At 35.4% G+C, this 22,276-nt stretch overlaps 1 protein-coding gene across 1 annotated transcript in view; it reads left to right on the top strand.

Moving 5' to 3' along the window:
* The window catches only part of LOC148939440 (urocanate hydratase-like), a 136,594-nt gene that overhangs the window by 37,411 nt on the left and 76,907 nt on the right, over window positions 1–22,276 (top strand). Inside the window, exons 9-10 of the mRNA XM_089107248.1 lie at window positions 2,998–3,171; window positions 11,592–11,812. Of these exons, the coding sequence (XP_088963374.1) occupies window positions 2,998–3,171; window positions 11,592–11,812 (395 nt within the window). The remainder of the gene's footprint in view (window positions 1–2,997; window positions 3,172–11,591; window positions 11,813–22,276) is intronic.

Here is a 22,276-nt window from a genome sequence, read left to right on the forward strand (position 1 = left end):
ATGGAAAGACAGCAAACCTGATTATTAGGTTGTTGTAAACCGAAGACTGGCAGGATCAATACAACATACTAGGGCATCTAAGAGTTGTTATTGATTAAATATGAAGACAGAGAAACCTCCCAATAATTCTACTGTCACGTTTAAAATGTCTATTTTTAATTATTTTGTCAATGAACTTAATTGGGTAATTATTACAAAACAAAATATCCCTCAAATATAACAACTCTGAATCCAGAAATCCCTGGGACAAAGTCTGAAGGTTCTATCCACTAGTGAAATCACAGCCCCTCGTTTCCCCGACATAGGGTGGCACGACTGAAAATTCAAATACCTATCATGGTGCTTAGATTTTCTATAAATCGAGAAAAGTAAGTGGAGATCCCTTTAAAAATAATAAAATATCCAGATAAGGCAATTTGTTATTTTCCTCAAGCTCAACTGTAAATTTCATATTATTATCAAAAATATTTAAATGTTTACGAAATAGGTCTAAGGAGTCCAACCCATGTTTCCAAATGCAGACTACATCATCCATGAACCTATCCCAGAAGCAAGGGTAGATTATAAAACTGTGTATTGGGGAGGTTTCAATAGAACCTACAAAAAGATTTACCAATAAAGGAGCGAGAGAAGCCCCCATAGGTAACCCAAATTCTTGCCTATAAAAATCCCCTCTAAAACCAAATAAAAAGAAAATTCATTTACCAGGATAACTAGTTTCATAATGACTTCAATATCAAAATTGGCTAAGGTCAGATTTTCTATTGAATCAAGTGTTTTTCTAATTTACTCTTTAAAATGTCCTCACACTTTTCAAAATCAAAATTTGAATACATAGAAACAACGTCAAAACTACAAAGAATTAAACTCTCCTCCAATGGGAAATTTCTTAATATATTGGTTAGATCAATCGAATTTTTTAAATATGATCTTTGTGTTCCCAAAAGAGGACGTAATGCCACAGACAGCCACTTTCCTAATTTCGAAACAGGTGACGGAAAAATTGACACAATGGGACGGAGGGGGGGGGGGGGTCCAGTCTTATGACTCTTAGCTAGACCATAAATCGTGGGTGCAGAACACCCCCTAGGATAAAATTATGTTATAGATCTGTGTGGTAATGTGGAATTGTCTTTCAATGACTCCAATCCCTTTCTTGTCGATTTTACATATTTGTCAGTAGGATCGAAATCTATTCTTTAGTTTAAAGTTTTAATTTTTAGCTTAGAGTTTTAGTTTAGTTTTATTTTCGTGTTTTATTTTAGTTTTAGTTTAGAGTTTTAGTTTAGAGTTTTATTTTAGAGTTTTACTGTAAGATTTTAGTTTGAGTTTTAGTTTAGAGTGTAAGTTTAGTTTTAGTTTAAAGTTATAGTTTAGAGTTTTAGTTTAGAATTTTAGTTTAAATTTAGTTTAGTGTTTTAGTTTAGAGTTTTGTTTAGAGCTTTTTAGAGCTTTAGTTCAGTTTTAGTTAAGTTTTAGCTTAGAGTTTTAGTTTAAAGTTTTAGTTTAGATTTCTAGTTTAGAGTTTTAGTTTAGAATTTTAGTTTAGAGTTATAGTTTTGGGTTTTATCTTAGAGTTTTAGATTATTTTTAGTTTAGAATTTTAGTTTAGTTCTAGTTTAGTTTTAGTTTAAAGTTTTTGTTTAGTTTAGAGTTTTATATTAGAGTTTTAGTTTAGAGTTTTATTTTAGAGTTTTAGTTTAGAGTTTTAATTTAGAGTTTTAGTTTAGTTTTAGCTTACAATTTTAGTCTAGATTTTTGATTAGAGTTTTAGTTAGGAGTTTTAGTTTAGAGTTCTAGCTTAGAATTTTAGTTTAAGAGTTTCAGTTTAGAGTTTTAGTTTTAGTTCTGAGTTTTTAGTCTAGAGTTTTAGTTTTAGTTCTGAGTTTGAGCTTTAGTTTAGTTTTAGTTTAGAGTTTTACTTTAGTTTACAGTTTTAGTTTAGAGTTTTAGTTCTAGTTTACTTTTAGTTTAGAGTTTTAGTTTCGAGTTTTAGTTTAGTTTTAGTTTAGAGTTTTAGTTTAGTGTATTTTTTTGTGTAATAACGAATATGTTATCACGCCTTATATGTAAATTATATGCCATAAGTATTCATTGGTACAATGGGATAAATAGCCACTTGTCACGGGGGAGATCGTGGTTCAATTCCCCGTCGGAGAGAATTTTTAGTATGTTTTCTTCTAATGATCGTCTTTTAATATTAGACAAATGTTGCACCGTCCCCTCTATAATGATTCCTTTTAATACTTCAGTTACTATGGACTACAGTTTGTTCCTTAATGTAACTATTAGGTTTCAGTTACTATTAGTTATAGCTTGTTCTTTAACATAAGCTTCATTAATCAGATATTTTAGTATATCGTACATGGTATAATGGTTAGGATGGAAAAGGGAACATGGAAAAGGTTAGGTATAATGGCTGTCACCCAGTTGACTCTAGTTCGATTCTCGGTACGGAAAATTTTTACTTATGATGATTTCCTAAGGAACATAACTAAAATAAGTTTGTGTTAAGTATATGTTGCATCATCGTCTATATAATGATTTCTTATAATACTTAAGTTACTATGGGCTACAGTTCGTTCCTTAATGTAATATCGCTGTAACTCAAATATTTCATTTTTACTATGGGACATGATTGTCTCTTACTAGGTTGCAAGCTATTGATCCCTGTATGGTATCGCCCTTTATATGGATCATGTTGATGGATTTGTCTAAAGAAGCACAGGAAAGGCAATGAGAGACCATGGAATCAAATTTGGAGGTAAAAACCTCCTGGGCTTAGATTATGCTGATGATTTAAGCATCCTAGATCAAAATGTGAGCAAAATGAATGGACTTTTACAGGTTCTTTGAGTTTTTTTTTACCATAAAATAGAGATGGAGAGAGCCATTGCTACCTCACCTCTTCAGTCAAATCATGCTGTAAAAAACCTCTCCCTTGGTTAGTATATTACACAGCATCAAAGGTGTGCATTGAAACTTTTTAAATTTCAGAGCACTAGCATTGGATTTCATGGAAATATTGTAGCAATCTGGGAAAGACTGGTAGAAGAGTATAATAACACTGGTGAGCTTCTTGTTGAGCTTGGCTCAGATCAAACTTCCTGTCATTGTCCATTTTCTGGTGGATACTATCCTGTACAGCTTACCTACAATGAGGCAAATGAAGTAAATATTTTTTGCACTATATTTTCTTATTGAGTACTGTTGGGGTTCCACCACTGTTTCTTTTTCTTTCAGATAATGACCTTTTTTGTTTTCTTAATTACATTTTCTTTTATTACGATTTTAAAATACTGCTTAAAGTAATTTGCTAATCAATAGAGTTTTTGCAATATGTAATTATTTGAATTAAGTTCTCTTGTCGTGCTTCATGTTTTTGAGTGTCATTGAAAGAAAAATCTAAGAGGTATAATTTGGTTTGAATGGGGATTTAGCTGATGTGGGTGGGCCAAGGGAAAGTCCATCCATATGAACACTTGTGTGAAAAATATTATTTTGTTTTTAGTCTGCGTTTTGACCCCATTCGGGGATATATTTTTGTGGTACTATTGTGACCTTTTGGAAGAATACAAGTAAGGTATTTTCTACAAACTGTGTACTAGTTTCCGTAACCCAGGCAGGGTAGGAATAGAGCTACGAGGTACCGTCATTATTATATTGACAGGGAGGTTTGTTACCTCCAAGGAGAGAGTTAAGAGATTTTCTAGCCGTAACCCAAGGCGGGTACATTTGGCTTTAGAAAGTGGCCATATTTGACCACTCGATCGCGTTATCATACGCTGGTACAGGGTTTACTGTAAATCGGGTAGTACCAAACCCGATATTTGCAGAACCGGTGTGGTATACACGGGCAGAACATTATAATTTGGGGCCGGGGCTTTCTCCTCCAATAAGTGGTGACACCCGTATATTACCACGCCAGTGGTGTTGTGGCCTACCGGTATAACACTGGTACCTAAACACCATGGGACGTGGTGGCAATGCTCTTAACCGTTAGGTTAAGAGCGGGAACCCCACTAAAATTTGGCCCGACAAGGGGTTCTCCTCCTCCAGTAAGTGGAATAGAAACATTTTAGCACCATTTTTGCATCAATAAGTGGTTACATCAGTACATACACCCCCAATTAGTGGTGGCAGCAACAAAAGGAGCTATCAACAGCAATGATAGTAAAAAAAATTCGCGTTTTCGAAGAGGCTAGTTGAGTTAGCCTACATAGTGATAGTAGCCTATTGTGGTTACATATAAAGAAAAAAGAAAGAAATACGGAATCAATTAAAAGAATTATGATATTATTGGCTGTGACTTGTGAGATCATAATTGAAAAATTTACGAATCAATATATCGCGCAACTAATTAGTATTCAAAAATATAAGGCTAAAATTGCTGCGTGTCAAAACAATTTTTCGCGAGAGACCGGAAGTTAAATGGATAAAAGAATTTTCATTTAGACTGAAGAGGTAATTTGAAGTTAACGGAATTTTGAAATAATGTCGGACAGAGATAAAATTAACTCAAGATCGAGAAGGGCGAGTGAAGCCCATAGAAAAAGTTAGAAAATAGAAAGAAATGCAAATATGGAGGACTTTGAGAGAGCGCACCGAGAAAATAAGGGAAAAATGCAGGCTGAGAAAGATGCAATTAGAAAGATGGAAATTATTGGCATGGTTCTTCTATTAAGGAAGAAAATTTCTAGACCACGAAAAGTATATACCTCTACTTTACATAAAATAGTAGAAGAGAAAATAGAGGAGGAAAGACAAGAACGCATAGAGGCTGAAAGAAAAGCCAGAGAGCAAAAAGAGGAGGAAGATAGGAAACAAAGAGAGAAAGGTAAAAGAGAAAAAGAGGAAGAAAGACAGGCCCATAGGGAGGCCGATAAAAAATATTACCAGGATGTTGCAAAAACAATTGACAGACTAATGAAAACTCGTTGGGCAAATTCGCAAAGTGAAGTTTTATCACCAGTTACATATAGTCCGTCAGATACTCATAATAATTTGTCTAAGAATCAATGGCGAGAAAACGATAATTACAAAACATTAAACACTTTTACAAGAAAATATACAACTCCGTTAACTACGGAGGGAGGTGAATCGGCCCATAAAACAAATTGGGAGGCTGTGCCGCCCTATCGGAAAAAAGAAATGCTGGATACTCAAAATGATGATAATCTGGTAAAAATTGATTTCTCGGAGCCTTTTTCTAAAAATTACCATAGCAAAGATGAGAAAGTAACCTATAAAAGAATGAATTGGGCTATAGCACATAATCAAAGAAATATTGACGAGTTTGTGAAATCACATAAAATAGAAGGAAAATTAAACTGAAAATTGACCGAAATGGTAATTGACTCAGGGAGTGAGAAAACTTTTGTGCGAATGGACCTAATTAAAAAGACGGAAATAGACCATAAAAATAATATTACAACAGTGTGTTATTATGGAGATAAGCACCAATGCCCGTCTGCTTGGGTAAGAATAGAAATTGCAAAGAAGGACGGTACGGTCCAGAGAAAAACGATAAAAGTAGGCTTAGTAGCAATGCTAGCAGTGGATGATTTACTAGGAGGAGACTTTGGAGATATCTTTGCAGAAAATAGAAAACTTGAGAACACTTTTAATAAATATGAGAAACTAACAAGTACAGGCCAAAATGAAGCGCTGATTGTACCAGAGAATAAGGAGACGAAATTTATTGTACGCGCTTTTCCTCGGAAAGTTCGAGAGATTTTAGTAGAATATGAATACCAAATGTCGGAGTTCAATTCCCATTTGATGACGAACTATTTGTTTCGGCGGTAAAAATAAAGAAGACTAAAAGAGAGAAAAGAGATATTAAACGGAGCTACAATGAAGTAATGCAGTCAAAGATATTGGACACTGGAGTCCAAATCAGATATAATGGTGAATTATTATTTTGCGCGAATGACAGAATTGAGAAAAGTAGAGACGAAAAGAGGAATGCAAAGAAGAGACAAAATTTGGAGATTCAGCCTGCAGTGGCGAAAAATAAAAAAATGTTGGACGTGCTGTGCCTTGAAAACATAAATAATAGGGAGAAATATAAAATGTTGGATGGGCTGTGCCTTGAAAACATGTATAATAAGGGGGAAAAAGAGGTCAAAGACCCATGGGGAATAAAACAAGATGGTTACGAAATAAACATGAATGACCTACAACGGGTTGGGGGAAAGTTGGGAGATATGGAATGTCGAGTCGGATTGGAAAGATTTGGGAAGGAACCTGATATTGGTCTGATCAATTCAAAAGATATGACGATCCTGTATGAGGGGGAGGAATCCCTTGGAGAAGATCCCCTGCGGGAAGTCGTGAAAGATAGCCCTTTTCCTCAATGCACAACTGGCGGACAAGGTGTGATCCCTTTACTGAGGCCTTATATTTCCAGTCTTCAATATTATTTTCATCCCTCATCGCCGAGCATTATTTATTCGATTATTTTAGGGGATGGGCCCAAGAGAAAAGCAATTCATGGTTTGCTCTAAATTTTACTTCATTTCCCTGTACCCCTATCGTTGTCACTGGCCTTTGTATTTTCGGCCTTAGATTATTTGAAATTAAGCCAAGGGGCAATTTACTTTTTTTATCGAGATGTGGAGTTGTTTCCACAGATGGAAATTAAGAGGCTAGTCCAGCCAATTTTTCATGATGGCTGGCATCATCATATGTGCCAGAAACTAATTCTCTGCTCCTCTCAAATGTAAATTCGTGAGAGCGAGAAAATTTTTTTGTTTTGATTGTGCTGTACACAATCATTGTCTACGAATCTTGAAGACTTCAACTTTCAAAATTTAATGCGGATACTATACAATGCAGACCAGGGTGGTCCAACAGTAGAGACGTGTCGAGGACGACCGATCCAGAGCCAAGCGGTGGAAGTGGTAGAACAGACACTGGTGGAAGAGAGAAGGCAAATGGATTTTGTAAAGTTGAAGTTAAGTGTATATGTTTGTAAGGGTGGACCAAGGTAGCGCGTGGGCGGTCATTTATCTTACGGGGGGAGGTGTTGGGGTTCCACCCCTGTTTCTTTTCCTTTCAGATAAATGACCTGTTTTCGTTTTCTTAATTACATTTGCTTATAGTATAATTTTAAAAGACAGGTTAAAGTCCGTTGCTAAGCGATAGAGGTTTTGCAATAAGTAAGGCTTTGAATTAAGTTCTATTTTCGTGCTTCATGGTTTTGGGAGTCATTGAAAGATAAATCTAAGAGGTATAATTGGGTTTGAATGGGGATTTAGCTGATTGGGTGGGCGAAGGGAAAGTCCACCCACTTGAACAGTTGTGTGAAAAATATTATTCTGTTTTAGTCTGCGTTTTAACCCCATTCGGGGATATATATATTTTTGTGGTACTATTGTGACCTTTTGGAAGAAATACAAGTAAGGTATTTTCTACAAACTGTGTACTAGTTTCCGTAACCCAGGCAGGGTAGGAATAGAGCTATGAGGTACTGTCATTATTATTTTGACAGGGAGGTTTGTTACCTCCAAGGAGAGAGTTAAGAGATTTTCTAGCCGTAACCCAAGGCGGGTACATTTGGCTTTAGAAAGTGACCATATTTGAACACTCGATCGCGTTATCATACCCGGGGACAGGGTATACTGTAAATAGGGTAGTACCAAACCCGATATTTGCAGAACCGGTGTGGTAGACACGGGCATAGCATTATATTTTGGGGCCGGGGCTTTCCCCTCCAATAAGTGGTGACACCCGTATATTACCACGCCAGTGGCGTTGTGGCCTACCGGTATAACACTGGTGGCTAAACACCACGAACAAGTAGAACTCCCGTTTGTTTACTACGAAGGCAAGTATGCTGGACTTTCTTCCCTGAAATTCTGTAGACCCTAAAGCTTTCGCACCTGTGTACTTGCTTGTTCCTGTACCCAGAATTTAAAAGATTTAATTACTACTGCTACTAACAATTCACTGTAGCACCAAGTCGCCTGAGGTCAAAACAGGTACGCACGGTCCTCCTCCATCCCAATATTAGTTTAATTTGAAAGAATTGTTAAAAAGATTTAATTAAAATGATTTAATTAAAAGATTGAATTTAATTAATTACCGAGTAACAATGATTAATAAAAATTTAAGTGCATATCTTTGCCTCAAGCCTTGAAAAAAGCTGTGATTTATAAGAATATTAGTCTCTTGAAATGTTTTCTAATGAATCCATCATTAATAAATTATATGCAAATTATACCACTAAACATAATATATTAGGGCCTTTCAAAAGGCTTTATGGCAGATAACAGATAACAAATATAGCAGGTAACGAGGGAAGAGTAATACAACGCTTCCCAACCCCAGTGAAGTAACTTAAACAATAATAATAATAATAATAAATGGATAGAAACATAATTGTAATAAAAAAATCGCATTTTTTTTGAAGGTAGCCTATAAAAGAGGGCTTTTTTCGATCCAAATCAGGTTTGGCGTTCAAAAATGTATAACATGGAGATAAAGGATTAAAATTACAGACCTTACAGACGGAGTGAGAGAAAATTGAATGTTCTTTTAATTTTGAAGATCATAAGAAGACTGATATTCATCAGAGACAAAAGAACTGGACTTATTAGGAGTTTCAGAAACTCATATCCCAGGGGTAGGAAGCATGAAATTAGGTGATATAGAATTTGTTTACTCAGGCAGGAAGGATGGGATACATAGACAGGGAGTAGGGCTCATGATTAACAAGGAAGCTGCTAAATCTTGTTTAGGCTGGAAAGGTATTAATAATATGAATATAATCGCTCATTTTATGACTAAAAAGTTCAGGGTATCAGTTATAGTAGTATACGCCCCTGTAGAGCCGACTGACGGAAATACTAGTGATTCAGATGAATTTTACTTACAGTTACAGAAGGAAATAACAAATACGGTGTTTGGTTATAAAATGGCCCGTAAGTTAGCATGGTTTTCAAGTGATGGAAAGACAGCAAACCTTATTATTATGTTATTGTAAACAGAAGACTGGCAGGATCAATGCAAGATACTAGGGCATCTAAGAGTCTTGTTATTGATTTTAATCTGAAGACAGAGAAACCTCCCAATAATTCTACTGTTACGTTATAATAATAATAATAATAATAATAATAAATGGATAGAAACATAATTGTAATAAAAAAATTGCAATTTTTTTGAAGGTAGCCTATAAAAGAGGGCTTTTTTCGATCCAAACAGGTTTGGCGTTCAAAAAAGTATAACATGGAGATAAAGGATTAAAATTACAGACCTTACAGACGGAGTGAGAGAAAATTGAATGTTCTTTGAATTTTGAAGATCATAAGAAGACTGATATTCATCAGAGACAAAAGAACTGGACTTATTAGGAGTTTCAGAAACTCATATCCCAGGGGTAGGAAGCATGAAATTAGGTGATATAGAATTTGTTCGAAAAAGAAGCTGACATAAAGAAAATACAAACATGCAATGACTTCATTTTGAAATCAAGCAGAATAAACGATATTAGGTACATAACACGAGTTTTATAAAGCCTAGGCTTATCACATTGACCAATGTCCACTGTCTATCCTTTATGATGATTCTATGGTTTATGTAAGTTCATTTTGTTTGTTCTTGAATTTGAAAGAATCGTTTATTTCCATGGTCGCGTTTGCTCCAGATAAAGACCAGTATCTGTTTTATAAGGTACTTTTGCCAAAAGTAGTCACTACTTTTGGATTTATCTTATCACTGTTGGTGATATTTAACTATAAAATTTCGTACCAAAGGCTCAAGTGTATTGTTAATGCAGTTTCTTTAGGACTTTCGTTGGAAATGTTGCACTTGGTCTTAATAGTCTGGTATAGGGATTTGAATGATTTTTTGTTTTATTTGGTGATACTACAATTTCATTCTTTTTATACTTTAGTAAGTGGTATATCAGTGGCTGTAAATCGTAAACGCTCTACTGTTTTTATGACGTTGCTTCCTCCCTACTTCTTGTATCTTCTTACGTTTGTATATAATTTCCAAATGATTTTATGCTGGATTGAATAATTAACCCTCGTTATAGTGAAATGAAACTCATATCCCAGGGGCAGGAAGCATGAAATTAGGTGATATAGAATTTGTTTACTCAGGCAGGAAGGGTGGGGAACATAGACAGGGAGTAGGGCTCATGATGAATAAGGCAGCTGCTAAGTCTTGTTTAGGCTGGAAAGGTATTAATAATAGAATACTAATCACTCATTTTATGACTAAAAAGTTCAGGACATCAGTTATAGTAGCATAAGCCCATGTAGAGCCGATTGGCGGATATACTAGTGATTCAGATGAATTTTACTTGCAGTTGCAGAAGGAAATAACAAATACGGTGTTTGGTTATAAAATGGCCCGTAAGTTAGCATGGTTTTCAAGTGATGGAAAGACAGCAAACCTTATTATTATGTTATTGTAAACAGAAGACTGGCAGGATCAATACAAGATACTAGGGCATCTAAGAGTCTTGTTATTGATTTTAATCTGAAGACAGAGAAACCTCCCAATAATTCTACTGTTACGTTTAAAACGTCTATTTTCAATTATTTTTGTCAATGAACTTAATTGGGTAATAATTACAAAACAAAATATCCCTCAAATATAACAACTCCGAATCCAAGCGAAAAAGAAGCTGACATAAAGAAAATACAAACATGCAATGACTTCATTTTGAAATCAAGCAGAATAAACGATATTAGGTATCAAACACGAGTTTTATAAAGCCTAGGCTTATCACCTTGACCAATGTCCACTGTCTATATATATATATATATATATATATATATATATATATATATATATATATATATATATATATATATATATATATATATATATATATATATATATATATATATATATATATATATATATATATATATATATATATATATATATATATATATATATACATATATATATATATATATATATATATATATATATATATATATATATATATATATATATATATATATATATATATATATATATATATATATATATATATATATATATATATATATATATATATATATATATATATATATATATATATATATATATATATATATATATATATATATATATATATATATATATATATATATATATATATATATATATATATATATATATATATCGATGGAGGGCTGAAGAGAAAGTTTTTCCATTTTCACCGACGCTCAAACAACCCTACGCTTACTCTTGTCCTCCTGATTACCAACTGAAGAGCCCTGGATTTTATTAGAGCCCATAGTTTCCAACTGTAAAATTGTACTCAGATACCTTGTGGGCCTCCCGCAGCTGTCGAGGCCACAGGTCCTTGTCTGCAGATCTCTTTTCTAAATAGATTTGTGGGTCCTTATCTCTGTTGTACACAAATTTGTTTCCCATATACACCTATTCCCCACAGTTACTCCACTTAAGCAAAATATAACATATGCTACTAAGTGTTTATGTTTTGGTTCTAAGTTTTTATGCTATTGGATTAACAAATGACACTTTTTATTCGTTTATTTAGCTTAGTCTGCTTTATTTCAAGCAAAAGATTTTTTTATTAAAAATATTGTTTTTTCCAATAGCTTTTGGCAGAAAATCCAGAAAAATTCAGAGAGCTAGTAAAAGATAGTTTACGAAGGCAAGTCTTAGCCATAAATGATCTGGCTGACAAAGGACTTTTCTTCTGGGACTATGGAAATGCTTTCCTTCTCGAAGCTAGAAGGGCAGGTGCTGATGTAACAAAATCAGGAGATTTGACTGGTCTCCTCTTTCGATACCCGTCCTATGTCCAAGATATTATGGGGTAAGTAACCTTGATTTGGTTTGTCTTGAATCAAGAGATTTATAAAATCCATAATTCAATGGATTTCTAGTATAATTTTTGGTTTTCCAACATACCTTATTTAGAAAATACGTGGAACGGCTATGAAAGTAACATGCTAAATAGTTTAGATTTCCTGTACAAAATATTACAATAAATTTAGAATCAGTTATACTAATTAAGTGCGATAATTAGCCACGGTTAAATAATCCTCTTTACTCTAAAGTTTAACTTTTTTTTTCCACCAATGCTTCAAAACAAATGCACTTGTAGAAGAGTGATTTGATAACAAGTTCATTCATTGTTTCAGAATTTCAGGAGATTGGATGGATATATTTATTCAATTTACTTAAATCGATAAAGTGTTTAATTTAATTGTGCTAGAAGGGAAATAAAATACCTGCAATTATCGATTGACTAGATTCTTTGTACTCTAAATTAAATAAAAAAATAAGTTTTTTCAAGTGAAAGTGAGGAGCAACATTAAAACTTAAAACGAACAGAAATTATTATGTATATGAGGGGGCTCGCCTCCTAGTCAATACCTCGCTCTTTAAACTAAAGTTCGAATTTTGTTCCAATTCTTTGAGAATGACCTCTGAATCACAAAGGCCGTCTATTTAGAAATGAAAGCTCTTTTTAAAGTACTAAAAAAAACTTTAGCGTACAAAGAGAGGTATTGACTAGGGGGCGAACCCCCTCATATACGAAAATAATTTCTGTTCGTTTTAAGTTTTAATGTTGCTCCTTACTTACACTTGGAAAAAATTGTTTTTTTATTTAATTTCTGGTCGTTTTTAAATAATGCTAGGAAATCCGGCACCCCTTTCATAAAAATGTCCCTTCCCTAATGAAAACATCCTCCATGGAAAGATCCTCCCACATAACCCCCTCCAAACCCCTCCCCCATCAGAAGAAATTCCTCCTGAAAACGTCTATATACTTCCCAATAACCAAATACTATATGTAAACAATGGACGAAGTTCATAACTTGCAGCCCGTCCCTTTGGCACTGTGGGGGATTAAGTCATTCTCAAAGACATATTTATTAAATTTCCGACATTGCTGAACAAAATGCAAATCTAAAAATGTTGATTGGGGGACTTTGGGAAAAAGTGAACGTGGGAGGGGGCCTAGTTGCCCTCCAAATTTTTCACTTAAAAAGGGCACTAGAACTTTTAGTTTCCGTTCGAAAGAGCCCTCTCTTGATATTCTAGGACCACTGGATCGATACAATCACCCCTGGAAAAAACAAAAAACAAACAAATAAACACGCATCCGTGATCTTTCTTCTGACAAAAGTACGAAGTTCCCTATTTTTGCAGATAGGAGCTTGAAACCCCGACAGTAGGGTTTTCCGATGCGCTGAATCTGATGGTTGGATTTTCATTAAGATTTTTTCACTTTTAGGGTGTGTTTTCTCCTTTTTCCGAAAATTAATTAAAAAAAACTCCGAAAAATAAATTTTTCAAAGAAAAGTAAAGGCCATTTTAAACTTAAGCTCAGCAGATACAAATACCTTTTAATATTCCAACTCAAAACGACTAGAAATTACTATTAAAGAATAAATGAAACCTAAAACAAACAGAAATTAAATAAACAATCATACCAAAAACATACAACAAGTAATAATATAAATGAATAAATAGATCTTAAAGCGAGTAATGCTTAGATTGAATATGAATATCAAGATTAAAACGAAAAAAAATATTTTCCTATTGAAGTATAAGTTAGACTTAAACCGAACAGAAATTAAATAAACAATCAATGAAACCAAACACACAATAGACATTCATTTAAATGAATAAATAAATCTTAAAACGAGCGAACCTGTAATCTAGTATGCAAATCCAGCTTTAAACGAAAAAAAATTACCACAAACAAGAGTATGGGTATAACATCTTTCTCTCATTGTAAAAGTCCTAAGACCTACTGCGTCATTGGCGCTTTACTGAAAACCAATTTTATGACAAATATTTTCTTTTGTACTTAATATTAAAAATAAACATTAAAATTATAGTAACATTTTGAATTGATGAGCTTTCAGGAATTATTATCATTATATATCAAATATTAAGTTTAATTTATTAGCACTTTTTAAAGTTCTTAAAGATGAATATAGTTTCCCTACAAAAAAGTGCTTGGGTACAGCCTCCTTTCCTAACTGTAAATAAAAACCAAAAGCCTACTGCGTCATTGACGCTTAACTGAAAACGGATTATGTTACAAATATTTTCTTTCCCAGTTCTTACAATATTGAAAACACAAATCCAACTATAGTGAAATAAATTCTTAAACCGATGAATCTTTCAATAATTAATATCATTATACATTAAATATTCAATTTGATGTTGTTTATACTTTCCAAGACTGTTCAAGACGCACATAGTTTTCAGTAAAGCGCCAATGACGCAGTAGGTTTTAGACTTTTCAAGTAAGAGAAAGAAGTCATACCCAAACTCTTGTTTGTGGCGATTTTTGTTCGTTTCAAGCTTGATTTGCATACTCAATTTAAGTTTCATTCGTTTTAAGATTCATTAATTAATTTTTCATGGATCTCTATTGTACGTCTGTTCGCATTGATTGTTTATTCAAGTTCTTTTGTTTTTGAGTTTAATTTACATTCTAATCCGGAAATTTTTTTTTCGATTTTTGCTTTATACAAACATTAAATCTAAGCATAACTTACTTTAAGACTTATTCGATCGTTTATATTATTACTGGATGTATGGTTTCGCTTTGCGTGGTTTTACAATTTCTGTTCGTTTCTGGTTTCATTTCCACATTAATATTAATTCCTGGTGGTTATTAGCTATAATTTGTGCATGTATTTGTGTTTGTTGAGCCTCAGTTTGAAATGCCTTTACTTTTCATCGAGAAAATAGTTTTTCGGAAAGTTTTTTTTTAAATCAATTTTTGTTCGTTTTTTAGCGCAAAAAAGTTCAAAATTATTCGAATTCATTATTTCAATGCCAAACTATATAAAAAAATCAAATATTAATTAAAGAGTAAGGACTGTTTTTACAGTAGCAATGTCAAATTGAAATAATGGCTTTGTGTCAACTTTTGATTTTTTATTATTTCATTTTAGAACTGTTTTTAACAAAATTGCAGTATAAAAACTTTCATCTGTTGGATTCGGGGAAAAGGGCCCCGGGGGACTAGATAAAGCTTCGTTCCCTTTTGACTATTTAAAAGTGAAATACAATTATATACTTTCATTCAAATGAGCCATCTCTAACGTTTTTACGAGTATCCCTTCTAAAAGAACTGTACATGTCCCAAGAGTATACCTCACCAAGCCCGTCCGTGATCTCGAGGGGGCCGCGCTGACCATGAAATTTTAATATCTAATGCTTGAACCATTTTTAACAGAACGGTCACCTGGAATATTTGTCGGACAGTTTTGTCAATCTTATACGCCCAAAGACGTGGAGGGTGGGAAGGGCTAGTTGCCCTCTAATCTTTTTTCACTCTGATAAAATGAACTACAACTTTTAATTTATATTCAAATAAACCTTCTCTGAAGTTTTTACGAGCATACCTTCCATAAGAACCATATATTCCCCCAGAGCAATACTTACAACGCCTGCCCCGGCCCTGGGGGGCGGGGGGGTGTCGACACAGGAGTTTTTCTCATCTGATCTTTGAACTATTTTTAACGAAATCTCCACACGTAAAGGAGGTTTTGGTATATGATCTTTGAACTATTTTTTAACAAAATGGCTACTTCAACTTTTTTATCAGATGTAATGGTGGGAATAGAGCTTGGGGGGCCAGTTGCCCCCCGATCACTTTCGACTCTTAAAAAGGACACTAGAACTTTTGATTTCCAATCGAATGAGCCCCATTTCAAGTTTCTGTGACAACACTTTCCATATGAAGTGCCTCTGGGGAAAAAATAAATGGAGTGTGGGGAGGCTATCTGCCCTCTAATCACTTTTGACTCTTAAAGTGAATTACAACTTTCAATTTCCAATCAAATGAGCCCTCTAGGAATTTTATACGAGCATCCCTTCCATAACAACCATATATGCCCCCAGGGCATAACTTACAACGTCTACCCCCGGGCCCTGGGGGGTTGTGTTGACATTAGACTTTTTTGTTATCAGAACTTTGAACTATTTTTAACAAAATGTCTATCTCAAAATTTTTATCTGATGCATTTAGGGCGTGGAGGAGGGGGGCGGCTAGTTGCCCTCCGATCTCTTTTGACTCTTAAAAAGTGAACAAGAACTTTCAATTTAAAATCAAATGAGCCCTCTCCGAAGTTTATACGAGCATCCCTTCCATAAGAACTATATATGCCCCTAGAGCCTTACTCATAACGCCTGCTTCCGGACCCTAGCGGGTTCGGTCGACACAGGAATTTTTCTTATCGGACCTTTGAACTATTTTTAATAAAATAGGTATTATAAAAATTTTATCGGATGGGCTCGGATTTTGCCCTCGGATATCTTTTTACTCCTAAAAATGGAACCAGAACTTTCCATTTCCAATCTAATGAGCCCCCTCTGAAGTTTATACGAGTATCCCTTTCATAAGAATCATATACGCCCCCAGAACAACACTTAAAACACCTATCCCCCGGGCTCTGGGGAGCGTTTTTGTTATCTAATTTTTGAACAATTTCTAAAACACTGGCTATCTCAAAATTTGTAGCGGACGTGTTTGGGGAGAGCGGGGGGGGGGGCTAGTTTAAGTCTCTTGACTTTTAAAAAGTGAACTAGAACTTTCAATTTCCAGTCAAATGAGCCCTCTATGAAGTTTGTACGAGCGTCCCTTTGATAAGAACCATACATGCCCTTAGGATATAACTTAGAACGCCTTCCCCTGTGCCCTGGGGGGTTCTATTGACACTCGAGTTTTTCTTATCCGACCTTTGAACTATTTTTAACAAGATGTCTATCGCAAAATTTTCATCAGATGGGTTTTGAAAAAGAAGGCGTGGGGGGGGCTTGTTGCCCTCGGATCTCTCTTGACTATTAAAAAGTGAGCTTGAAATTTCAATTTCCAATGAAATGAGCCCTCTCTGAAGTTTATACGAGCATCCCTTTCATACGAACAATATATGCCCCAGAGCATAACTTGCAACGCCTGCCCCTGGACCCTGGGGGGTTTTGACGACACCTGAGTTTTTATTATCTGACTTTTGAGAATTTTTAACTTAATGGCTATCTCAAATTTTTTATTGGATGCATTTGGGGAAAAAGGGGCGTGGGGAGGCTGGTTGCCCTCCAATCTCTTTTGACTCAAAAAACTTAACTAGAACTTTCAATTTCTAACTAAATGAGCCATCTCTGAATTTTTTACGAGCATCCCTTCAATAAGAACCATATATTCCCCAAGGGCATAACTTACAACACCTGCCCTCGGGCCCTGGGGGGCTGTGTTGACCCCTGAGTTTTGTTATATGATCATTGAACTATATTAAAAAAAGCTATCTCAAATTTCTTATCGGATGAGTTTGAGGAAAAAAGGATATGAACGGGGGGGGGGCCTAGGTGCCCTCCAGTCATTTTTCACTCTTAAAAAGTGAACTAGAACTATTAATCTCAAATAAAATGAGCCCTCTTTGAAGTTAATGCAACACTCCCTTCCATAAGATCCATAAATGCCCCCAGGCCATAATTTACAACACCTGCCTTCGGGCCTTGGGGGGATTTATCGGCCCCGGAGTTTTCGTTATATGATCTTTGAACCATTTTTAACAAAATAGCTATCTCAAAATTTTTATTGGATGGATTTGGGAAAAAAGGGTTTGGGGGGAGGGGTGAAGCTTGTTAGCCTCCAATATCTTTTGACGTTTAAAAAGTGAACTAGAACTTTCAATTTCCAATCAAATGAGCCCTCTCTGAAGTTTATACGAGCATTCCTTCCATAAGAACCATATATATCCCAAGGGCATAACTTACAACCCTTGCCGCTGAAGACTGTGGGGGGAGTGTTCTGTTCAAACATATAATTTCCAGAAATTACAACTATGTTGAACAAAATGGCTATATCAAAATTTTGATTGGATGTGTTTGGGGAAACGGTGGGCGTGGAAGGGGTGTCAGTTGCCTTAGAATCACTTTCGACTATTAAAAAGGGAACTAGATATTTAAATTTCCAATCGAATGAAGATTCTGAAGTTTCTACGACAACGTTGTCTATACAAAACCTTATATGCCCCCAAGGCATAACTTAAAACCCTTACCTTGAGGGTTGTGGGGAGTGTCCTCCTCAAAAACATATTTTCTATCTGGAAATCAACTACGCTGAACAGAATGGCTATCTCAAAATTTTGATTGGATGTGTCTGGGGGAATGAGGGGCCTGGCGGGGGGGGAGCTAGTTGCCCTCCAATCACTTTCGACTAATAAAAAGGGCACTAGCCCTTTGAATATCCAATCGAATGAGTCTTTTTTGAAGTTTCTACGACAATGCCTTCTATAAAAACCTGATATGCCCCCAGGACATAACTTAAAACCCTTACCCGGAGGGTTGTGGGGGAGTGTCCTCCTCAAAAACATATTTTCTATCTGGAAATCGACTACGCTGAACAAAATGACTATTTAAAAATTTTGATTGGATGCGTTTGAGGGAATGATGGGCACGGGGGGGGGGCCAGTTGACCTCCAAGCACTTTCGACCATTAAAAAAGGCACTAGCCCTTTGAATTACCAATCGAATGAGTTCTTTTGGAAGTTTCTACGACAACGCCTTCTATAAAAACCTTATACGCCCCCAGGGTATAACTTATAATCCTTGCCTTGAGGGTTGTGGGGGAGTGTCCTCCTTAATAACATATTTTCTATCTGGAAATCAACTACGCTGAACAAAATGGCTATCTCAAAATTTTGATTGGATTTGCTTGGGGCAATGATGGCCGTGTGGGTGGGGGGCTAGTTGTCCTCCAATCACTTTCGACTATTAAAAAGGGCACTAAAACTCTCGATATCCAATCGAATGAGCCCCCTTTGAACTTTCTATTACGACCACTTCCATATGAAGTGCCTCTGGGAAAAAAAATAATAATAAATGATAAAACATTGGAGCCGTATGACCTTTACTATAGGCAACGCTATAGCGGTGCCTCTGATAAGGCAAAGTTTTTCAGGCTCGTAACTTTTGATGGGTAAAACTAAACTTGATGAAACTTATATATTTGAAATCAGCATAAAAGTACAATTCCTTTGATGTATCGATTGGTATGAAAATTCCGTTTTTTAGAGTATCGGTTACTATTGAGGCCACTCCTTACTTTCTGTTCGTTACCACGAACTGTTTGATACTGTTAGTTCATTACTAGTTAAACTTTAGCTTTAAAATCAGAAGCAGGAGGAGGGGGGCAGACTCATCATTTACAGGACGATTTCTGTTCATGTCGATTTTCAATGCCGCTCTTTTATTTTCATTTGAAAAACTTATTTTTTTTACATAATCCCATGTAAATACATAATTTGGGTGGATGTGTCACTCAATAGCATGTTGGCCTTTTCTAGGCTAGTTTTTTTTGCGCCAGAAAATGGCAGAAACTGCCACTTTGCTGTGGCATTATTTCTTTTGCTAAAGGGTTTTCAATTTTTACTCGATTAACCCCACCATGATAATTCCAATTTTCTTTTGTCTCTGGCTTGGTTGTACGATCAACCTGAGGAAATAATCAAGCGAAAAAAAGTAGCCCTGACCGCCGCTCTTGGGAAAATAAGAAATTTTGTATTTATAGAGGTAGGAGCATGAAAACTTTCCCCCCAAGGTTTTAAGACATGTTGAATTTCCTGATTTGATTTTACCTACGGTACGCCCCTTTTTGAGGCCTTCGCTCTTCCATAGTTTTTATTTTAATAAGCTTTAATTGGTAAATCTAAAATTAATAAATTCTGCGTACTTGGAATCCTCATAGAAATAAAATTCTTTTGATTTATAAATTGTAATTAAAATTCTTTTTTTCAGACTTGATTTTTTGGGTTAGTGTTTACTTACGACTCGTTACCATGAATTGTTAGACTAATTCTTCTCTATTGAATTTGTTTCAAATATTGATGTTCGGTTTCCCTTGGTGTAACTTTATAACAATGACAGCAAGGGTGTATCCAAGACTTTTTTCGGAGGGGGGGGGGGTACAAAATTGTTTTACCAAAATCATGAAAGGTTTGTTAATGTGCATTTTTGTTACTTTTCCACGAGTCAGACAAAAATTTCTGGGGGGGGGGGCTCATATCCGATAAACGCCCCTCCCCCTGGATACTTCCTTGACTGATAAAATTAAATTTGCAACTTGTTTCCATGTGTACATTACTTATTAAGTTAACTGTTAAGCACTAAAACTTATTAGCATAAGAAAAGTTGCAAAAATTTTCAAAAAAGACTTAAAAACCAACAAAAAGGGGTTAGAACTTGAGGGAAAAGATGCCATAAAATTCAAAGTCTATATTATATATCTCCCAGAATTTCCAACCTTGAAGCGGAGTTTTCAGCTAAAAAGTATTAAGTCATGAATTTTTCTTATAGAAGAGAGCTTTACAGGTACATGCTTATTCTTTATCTTGTACTTCATTGTAGTTTTCCAGCGAGGATAGTGTCAAACCAGGGGTCATAGAAAATCGGGAGACGGCTTTTTTAAATCAAAATATGGTGTTCTGGTGCCCTTCTTCGGCAACAAGCAATTACATAAAAAATTCCATTTTCGGTCATTTTCTACCACAAAACTACCATTTTGGCTAGATGTGGACCAAAATATCATCGAGTGAGAATTTTAACATATCCTATAGTTTCAAACTATCAATTAAGCCTTATAAAAATCATCCTAGTTCCTAACGAAATGCTGCCATGCAGTCCCACTTTTCTTCCTTAAACATGCGAGTATTGTCTGGTTCTGGACTAGTATATATGGGGAGGCTAGATTCTTTTTAGAATAGAAAGAAAAGAAGAATAGAAAGAATAAAAAAAAATGCAGACTGCCCATGTTAAGGAACTGTGCGATTATTTTTATACACTTCTATATTTTTTTTATGAAAAGCCCAATTCAAAAATTTTAACGACTATTTTTGCAAATTTTTTAATCTTCCCGAATAAGCAAGTAGAAGAGGGGAGATTATTTGTTGCAAGCGCCGTCGTACCTGCGGGGAGTGGAGTCTCCCTTAAATTGCAGGGAATAGGTAGCGAGGACCTACGCTTCCCTTGCTTATCGGTGCTCAATATGGCACAGACCTCTTTATACCTCAAACCAATCCTGAACTTTCTCCAATCAAACAAAAAGTTGGATATAACGCTACTGTCGAAAATGATATGCGACTTCTTTGATTTAGCAGCATTACGCGACACTACACTCGAACTCCTTCAGCCAGCATTCCCTGAAAGAGTAGCTTTAGCCACAAAAAGCCGCAAAAAAGACTCAGTAGCGTCAAAAATATTGGATTTGCTAGCTGAATGTGATAGGAATAACATCCCATTTCCAACTTTCGTCATCACTCACCCATCTCAAGTTCCACAGGTCCCCGAGACCAACTTCTCTATCCTGCTAGGTGAAATTTGCGATCTGAAGAGCTCAGTGTCCGTGATAAAGCAGTATACGACGGGTGTTAAATTGACAACTTGCCCAGATGCTGGAGCTACAGCCCTAGCGAACAACAAGCCTCCAACTTGTACTGTAATTATAGAACCCGCTCCGTCAATGAATCCCCTGACTAGACTACAAACACTTAGTCAACTTCAGTCCAAAGATGGGATTCAGGAGGTCAGGTAATTAAGAAACAATAAACTACAAGTTAAATTCAGCGATGTTGTAAAAGCTAAAGATTTTTGTGTTGAAGCTCCTAGTGTCCTTTCGGCAAATTTGCCAAGTGGCAGCAGCATCAAATGCAAACCCAGGGAAGAAAAATCTCATGGCATAATATCAGGACTTCCAATAAAAGTAGATGGTAGCAAAGTTGTCAAATATAATCCAGGCTTCTTCGAGAAATCTTATCGTTTTGGACGAAGTAAAACATTCAGACTGACTCAAAAATATACAGACCATGAGCTTTCTAATGTCTAACGTAATCAAGCTTGGATACGACTTTTTCCGGGTAGATAAGTACAGGGAGGACCCTCGAAGGTGTTTCAAATGCCAGAGCTTCGATCATCTTATTGAAAACTGCAAAACCAGTCCAAGATAAGCAAGATGTTCCAGACCACACTCTAGTAACAAAGATACATCGGAGATCTTAAATGCATTTCTTGTAATGGACCTCATGTCTGCTTCAGCATAAGGTGCCCAAAATTGAAAGAGATTCTGGGAAACAAAAAATAATCAACGGGCAGATCTCTTAAAGTTGTTAGTCTGAATACCAATGGTTGTCGGAACAAAGAAAAAGACATAGATTGATCTCCTTCAGATTTATTACCTGCTATTTATCCAGGAGCATATGCTTTCTGGGACGAATATAAACTTCCTGGACAGATCCTGCTCGCACGATGTCTT

The sequence above is a fragment of the Artemia sp. Qi Xiang Cuo genome, chromosome 21 (assembly GCF_049724085.1).
Source record: "Artemia sp. Qi Xiang Cuo chromosome 21, ASM4972408v1, whole genome shotgun sequence".
NCBI classification, from domain to species: Eukaryota; Metazoa; Arthropoda; class Branchiopoda; order Anostraca; family Artemiidae; genus Artemia; species Artemia sp. Qi Xiang Cuo.